The 7985-nt window shown below is 42.6% G+C and overlaps 1 protein-coding gene across 1 annotated transcript in view; it reads right to left on the bottom strand.

Moving 5' to 3' along the window:
- Positions 1–7646, bottom strand: part of podn (podocan) — an 18695-nt gene extending 11049 nt beyond the window's left edge. Inside the window, exons 1-4 of the mRNA XM_010779558.1 lie at positions 7472–7646; positions 5235–5309; positions 3469–3755; positions 3248–3341 (exon numbers count right to left, since the gene is read on the bottom strand). Of these exons, the coding sequence (XP_010777860.1) occupies positions 3248–3341; positions 3469–3744 (370 nt within the window). The 5' untranslated portion in view covers positions 3745–3755; positions 5235–5309; positions 7472–7646. The remainder of the gene's footprint in view (positions 1–3247; positions 3342–3468; positions 3756–5234; positions 5310–7471) is intronic.
- Between the last annotated feature and the right edge of the window lie 339 nt (positions 7647–7985).

The raw sequence follows: 7985 nt of genomic DNA, 5'->3' as shown, positions 1-7985 counted from the left end.
ATGTAAGTCCAAAGTATCCTCGGTTTTGTAGAAGTTCAGGATGAGTTGACCGAAATCTATTCGGTCACGAAACAATACAATAGGAGGCACTGGGTCCTTTCTTTTTACAAAGTTTAAAGGAAAAAAAATAGTGTGTTCAGAAATCCCAGCCATAATTGTATTTAACTGATTGTTTTTAATTTTTATAATAAAAAATGGGCAAAGCTCTTACCCACGTTTTTTCAGTTTGAAATAAAACTCTCCGGGTTAAAGATTGCGACACGTACGTCCAGCCGTAACCTGACCTTCTGGCCTATGGTATTTGCCAAAAAACCCTTTTGAAGGAACAAGTTGCATTCACTAGTAGAAGAGTTATTTTGTAGAAACGACTTTTTATAATTCTCATGTAATGAAAGGGGGATACTTTCAACATGAGAATTATAAAAAGTAGTTTATATTGGTGTATTTTTTGTTATTAAGTTAATTGCACGGAAATTGGTGATCGCCACGTGTGTCCATGTGTGTCGGGTATTATTGAAACATAATAAATCAACATCCTGGTGAATACATACAATGTTGTAGACTTCTACACAATCAAAATAAGTATAAGAAGTGGTATTAAGTGTCGTATAATTATAACGATATAATTAAAGTCTAGTCATAAATGTAAGAATATAAGTATTCTTTTTTCTGTTTTCTTCAAGTTTGTATCTTCTTGGTCGAATGCACTTATTGTAAGTCGCTTTGGATAAAAGCGTCAGCTAAATGCAATGTAATGTAATATACTGACAGATACTTATACTTATTAAACAAACTAACTCTGCTAACAGTGACAGTTGGCCAACTTTATAATCCCCAAACGTCAAAAAGCGCTCTGCTCCCAGCTGTTTCATCACATATCAGTGTCCCCATGGTTTCTGTTGTGTTTTCAGCTTCTTGCAGCGTTTTGTATTTACAGAAATGTGTATCCAGGGTTTTATGTATGCAGTGGTTTAGTAAACCCTGCTCATGGGTTGTCTAGTTAGTGAGGATGTTTCTTTATTTGCATGTGTCTTTGCCCATTTGTGTTTTTATAATTGCATCATATCTGAGGCTGCAGCACAGTTAGGCCTAACTACAAATATACTGAAACCGGCATCCGATCAGTTCACAAGTCCCTACAGACTGATCTACTGCCGCCCCGATTAAGAATTTGTGAGGATCTGCAGTACTTCCTCCTTCTTTTCCCCCTTCTGTGTTTGTTTTGTCTGTTTGTCTGTGTGTCTGTCTCCCTGGCTGGGCGTGGCTACCTACATTCCGATTCCCGCCAACTCACCTCGTCAGCTGCTGCTCATCTCACTGATTGCCACTACTCGCCTGCACCTGCTTAAAACCCTGGTTCCCATCCTCAGACTTCGCCAGTTCTTCGTTTATTCTTCAGTGGTAAACTATTGTCCAGGCCTACTAGTGTTTTTTCCTAGTGACTTTTTGATGCTCCTAGTGAAGGGAGATCATTTCCTAATCCTGCTTGTTTTTCCTGTTCCAGATCCACATACTCCAGCCGCTCTGCCTGCCACGTCCAGCCTCCCCTCCTGATCAGCCCAGCTCCACGTCTTCCCCCTACGTGTGCTTCCTTAACTCCTTGTCAGTGTCGTGGACAAAATAAAGCCTTTTTGACACTTCACCACAGTCTCAGTTGTAGTGCTTGCATAGCGGGTTCTCATCTTCAGTCACTTCTCGGGAAGCCTAACACTCCAGGTGTTAACCCCACCGCCGGGCCTCATGAAACATCTGCAGCGGCTCCTCGTGGATTTCTTCTGGTCGGGTCATCACTGGGTGCCAGCATCGGTCCTGTACCTACCTGTAGCGGAGGGGGGGGCAGGGCCTTGTGGACATTACTGCGAGGACTGCTGCTTTTAAACAGCAGGCAGCTCAGCCTCAGCGGCTGCTGTATGGTGCCTCTCCCTGCTGGCTGGCTATGGCCCGGCTGTTGCTCTGGAGGGCAGGGGGCTTTGGTTTTGATAAACACCTGTTTCTGCTGAAGGCCCCTGCGTACAAGATAACTGGACTTACACCTTTTTACTGCTCTCCGATTGGCTGGTTTAAACCATTTTTTACAGGAGTGGGTGGAAAGGTTGGGGGAGGTTTTCTCCATACCACTTTTTGTCCATGGCCCCAAATACACCCTGAAAAATAAGGAAACTCTAGTACTGACACATTTCTTGCTTGCTAATGCAAAATTAGCGATCTGGAAAAGTCGGAAAAACCAACTTGCTGGAGTGGGATGGACGGATGCAGTGCTCTGTCTGAGGGGGCTGGTGGCAGCGCGTCTGAGGGTGATTGTATTGCACACAATGAGATGGTGCTTTATTCACAAAACCTATTGAAATACACTAGAGAATATTATGGGAGCTAGAATATGGTGTGTACCGCCTCATTTCCATGGCATGGTACAGCTCAACTTGATTCTACTTGACTTACTTTTGATGCCGGGTACATGCCTCCATTTCGAAAGAATATTGTTCCCCATCAGTGTCGGTGGGAGGCTTAGCTTTGTAAAATGTTTTTTAAATATGGGTAAAGTGAGCTTGGCTAGTAGGTTGGCAATTTAAAAATGGGGGGTTTCGGCACGACACAGGACACGGTGTGGCACCAAGAACATTCCTTGGGACGATTCTCTGATGAATCAGTGCCCTGTAGTGTTTTCAATGTACCTTTGAGTATAGGTTGAGGTTGCTTGGAACCACAAATGAGGTGGTACTAAAAAGAGCACCAGGTACTTCGACCTTTGTCTATGGAAGCAAACCAAATAATGCTGCAGAAAATAGGCATAATATAAGGGTAGTGATGACCCTATTAAACTAAATGAGGCATACAGTATTTAAGCGGCTTGCCAGTTCATTTTACAGGTAGACAAATAGAGCTCAGATATCCTTGACAGCAGGTCACTGCATTTCTTTCTGCCTTAAAAGACTATTATTGACTGTAAGCAAAGCCTAGTATTGATTTGTGGGAACACTTGACAGCCAAAGCACTTGTCTTTTATAAGCTGTGCTTCAATAAAAGTGTAAAAGTAAATATGGACGCACACCAAACTGCATTTCTCCTCTAAAATATCTCCCAATGGCGATAGTTAGTAATTAAAAGAGTAAAATTGCTTTAATTTGAATTGCTTTAATTTGACCTGACAGTGATCCCACTGCTGAGCAGGGAAAAGCATGTACTGTATTCGACAGAACCCTTTCCAACAGAACACTGCTGGGTGTTTAGACTGTTAAACATTGTTTACCAGCTGATGTAAGCCAGTTGTTCTGAAGGTTGAGGGTCTCGAGCTGATGCAGATGGGAGATGTGCTCCACTGTTATCTCCTTGATTTTGTTGTTCTGGCATCAGGGGACAAAACACAGAGAGTTCATACAAAGGCAGCCAGATTGCTTTAGCCTACATGATTTCTGAGCAGAATTACAAAATGTTGATTTAATTAACTGTATGTGTACGCAGTCTACAGACCTGCAGAGAGAGCTGGCGAGTTTTGTCCGACAGCTCGGCAGGAAACTCTGTGAGATCGACTCCAGCACAGTCCACCGAGCCTTCTGCCGTACAGCTGCACTCCAGCGGACATTCAAGAAGCTCAGATTTCGTCACCATTGTTGAGATGTTGCTCTCCTTTATTGGCTCTTCCTCCTCCTCTTCCTCTGGCTCAAGAGGGGCCTGGCAATGCACCAACACCAAGGCCAAGAGCAGCACACTCAGGGCCTGCAGGATGGAATGCTTGGGAAAGGCCATGCCGAGCTTTCCTGTTGCACAAGCACATGGAAAGAAAAGTTCAAAACATCAGGAGGATTTGGTTCCTGGAAATAGGGTCTTGTTTATAGTACAATCTTCTACTGTTGGCCATTAAAGTGGTGGTAGATTCTTTGTCGATCAATGTAACCTATTATTATGTTGAGTGAATGCACCATACATCACTGTGGCTCCCAAATAAATGTTGTGTTGGGATAAGCCATCTTCACTGTTTACTAACCTACTGTCTGTCAATAATGGCAGGAGAACTCTGTCTGGTTATTACTAACTCATCCCTACAAAGCAGATGGGCTATAATTGGCATGGTTGAAAACACACTTCTTGATGTTGTTAAAGCACCCCAAAATCCCAATTACTCGCTGTCGATTTCTAAAAGAAAATATTTAGCTCACAGCTACACAACTTACAGGGACACTTGAATTGAACAGAGCCAGAGTGTGTTTAGTGATTTTCCTATCATGACCCGTAAAAAGGCATTCTGTGAAAAATGCCTATTGACTTAGACGAGATGACAGGGGTTAATCTATTTGTCAGACACTGATTATTAAGCCATTCTATCATGCAGTGGGTTTGAAAAAAACAAATTACATTATCTAACTTCCAGCCTCTTTGCACATGGTCTACCATTTTGTTCCACGATGAAATGTCAGAAGAATTTTTGTGGATGATTAAGAAATGTGATGCAGACATTCATTTTCCCTTCAGGCTGAATTTCAATAGCTTTGGTATTCATCTGACTTTTCCTCATCAAGTTGACATTTAAGTTTGTCTAAACTTTGGTGTATAACCAAATACATGCAAGACTAATGGTATTCCTATTAGCTTAAAGCTGTAGAAACCGATTAAGCTAATACTATCGTTGCCTTTACACAGATCTGGGCATAGTGACGGGTGAGCCAGTGGCTACCGGCTAACGATGCTAGTCCGTGGGGCACACAAACAAGTACTAACATGAAGTAGGATACTAACATTGTAAGTAAACAAAGCACAGAGAAACTTGGATTACACCCACAACACATTATTTGCCTAAATGGGCCCTATTATTCCAATTTTCAGGTTCATAATTGTATTTAGAGGCTCTACTGGGACATGTCTCCATGCTTTAATGTTCAAAAAGCTCTTTATTTTTCTCATACTGCCTGTGCTGCGGCACCTCTTTTCACCCTCTGTCTGAAACCAGAGCCCAGCCTGCTCCGATTGGTTAGCTGGCCGGCTCTGTTGTGATTGGTCAACCGCTAACAGATGTGTTGGAAAGGTCCAATGTCTTTCCCGATCTTTTTCAATGTGTTTGAGCGCTAGCCAATGGAAGAGTGAGTGTTATCTATGTTACGGATGTAAACAAAGCAGTCTAATGGAACCATGGGATTATGTACGACATAATTTCATTTCAAATCTTTTTCAAAACAGCAACACTGGTCTATCTCTGCAGGGCATTTTATTTAATTGATGAAGGGTTTGCCATATTTACGTACCAGGCTAGCAACAAAAGCCGTCCGGTTCTCTGCCCTCTGCGTGTCTGAAGCTTCGAGCCTCAACAACTTGAAGGGCTAATTTAAAAAAAGAAAACAAGCATCAACAATCTCAGTGCATCTCGTCATTACACACACACACGCACGCACGCACGCGCGCGCACACACACACACACACACACACACACACACAACACACACACACACACACACACACACACATACACATACACACACACACACACACACAACAGTTTTGAAAACTGGTTCTGATTGTTGTCATTAATGAGGTACTTATCCCTAGTAGTTGTGTAAGCTAAAGGCCCTGACACACCAAGCAGTCACCAGAGAACTCGCCGATGCCGACGCCGACTGTTACGTCGGCGTGTTCTCCTGCGTCTTGGCCATGTGTCGCACTGGAACACACCGCAAAGACTTCAGCCGAGTACGTACGAACTGCGCATGCGTGAGTGGCAATAACTCTCCTTACCAGCAGGTGGCGGTAGGTGTATTCGTCATTAAAAACAAGAAACAACCGGAAGACAGAGAAGAAGAACAGTCTACATGATATAAACAAACAACAAATGGCGTGTGCGTTCCATTTTCACTCTCGTCCATCGAAAACATGTTTCGTGCGGTACTGGAGCTATCAGCCATTGGAGTGTTGCTTGTGGAAGACATTCTCAAGCAACCGTTTCGCTTCTCATGCACTGATTCGCTAGCTGAACAGCCAATCAGAGTGATTTCTTTGTCCGACTGCCTGTCTCGGCCATGAAAGGCCAAATAAGGCGTGTCACGGCCGATGGTGCAGAACACACCAAATTGAGTTTGGGCGACAGGGCATGCTTCGTCGTCCGACTAACGAAAACGGCCGATTTCGGCCTGGTGTGTCAGGGCCTTTAGGTACATGGTGGCCACATTGCCCCCTCCTCCCAAGTAGTGTGCTACTGTGTGAGTCAGCAGCCGTAAAACTTACTTTAGACACCTAGAGGTAAGTTCCTCGTGAATGAACTGAAGCCATTATGTATGTTCTTTTGCCAGATACACCAGACTCCATAAAGAAAAACTGTTATTTAAGCAATGTATAACTCTAGTCTACTGCCCCTCTATTTGTTAGTATGATTGTGTTATTGCATGTCTTTGGTGAATCCGAAGTTACCCTTTAAACCCACAACAAACATAGCTTGTACCTTAACCATTTGACCCAACACTTAAATGGTCTAGTCCATTAGAAACTAATTCCCCAGCACTTACAATGCTTTGGCTTATTTGAAGCGAATATATATGCACTATTATTTTTGTTCTGAGTTTATATCTTTTCGGTTTATTGCATTTATTGTTAGTCTTTGGATAAAAGCTTCACTAAAAGGAAATGTAATGTAATGTAAAAAAACTGAAACAAACAAAGTAATCAAGGCAGCGGTAGACCAATGGAGTCTGTTGGTTTTGGCGAAAGCATGGATGGACATGAGAGCTTTAGTTACTGTGGCCAAAGAGCTGTTTTAAGGGAAGGGAAAGCATTTCCACAGGCTGGTACTCAACTCTGTTTCTCCAATGCTAAAGCTTCAGGTATAGATCAAATGAAATAATAAGAATCTAGCCTTTTGTTTCTGTCAGACAAGCACAAGCACAATAGTGTTTATTTGAGGCTAGAGTTTAGGGAAAGCCAGGAAAAAGCCTGCTGTCCAGAAGTTTTTGATAGAACCTTTTAAGGGGGCAATCAAGTCATGCTCTCAAAGCAAAGGTCTAAAAGCCATCTATCAGAAGAGCTTGTTTGTTTGTCCACACAGAAAATCCACAAAGCTGAATGCTTACACTCACAACAAATACACACTAAAAGCTTTTGCACTTTACTGCACTTATTGTACATGTGAACGATGGCTAGAATATAAAACAGCAAAGCATCCAGGGGTCAGAGAACAGTTTAAAGCTGTCATAAAGTCAACAGCACTCTTATGCTACCTTGTAATTTAGAGGCTTCAAGAGCAAGTATTTATTAGCAGAGGCAGAGCATTTTAAAAGTCTTCATATCATTTGCATGGTCTTTCTCGGCTGAGCAGAGGTCGTAAGGTTGCTTTGCTAAAGTGGATCGTCTGGAATTCATATTGTCATGCACAGAAGAATGAAGCTGACACTTAACAGCCCAGTATAATATAGAAAGATGACATAACAGCAGCCATCCATAAAACATGCAGCGAAGAAGTCTGCCAAAGCAAAATTCTGCTGGTCTGCTACTTTACCCCGTCCGACCAAGGTTTGCTGAAGCGCACGGAAGTCTGACGTCCAGTCCAAACACAAGCTGTCCCATAGCAGGCGAGGAGTCACACAGCCACGGCAGATGCCCTCCAGATGTGAGGAGAGAGAGCGGGAGAGGGAAAGTTAAGAGAAAGACATGAAGGGGAACAGGCAGGAGTGAAAAAGGAAGGGAGTGAGTAAGCGAGAAAGCTTGGATCTGAAATCGAGCCAATACACAAATGATTCCCTTTTTTTCTCATATTTTCTTCCAGAGAATTTGTTTTTTTCTCCTTAGTGTAGCAGTTTCCGTTGAAGTATAATATGTTTCAACAAAAACTTTCCATTCCCACATGATTGAAGTGAGATTATAATCATAGACTTGGGATAGAAGGCCTGATCACTTCAAATAGATCTTGGGCTGAAAAAATGTGTTCCAATGTATAAAAAGAACATTATCCATAAAACATGTTACCTATTTGAAAAATCTGTACCTCTGTTTGTTGACATGTTCTGAGGTAT

Source organism: Notothenia coriiceps, unplaced genomic scaffold (assembly GCF_000735185.1).
Source record: "Notothenia coriiceps isolate Sejong01 unplaced genomic scaffold, NC01 NC01_scaffold00020382, whole genome shotgun sequence".
Lineage (NCBI taxonomy): Eukaryota > Metazoa > Chordata > Actinopteri > Perciformes > Nototheniidae > Notothenia > Notothenia coriiceps.
Note: the sequence above shows the minus strand (reverse complement) of the source record. Positions and strands in the feature narration are given on the sequence as shown.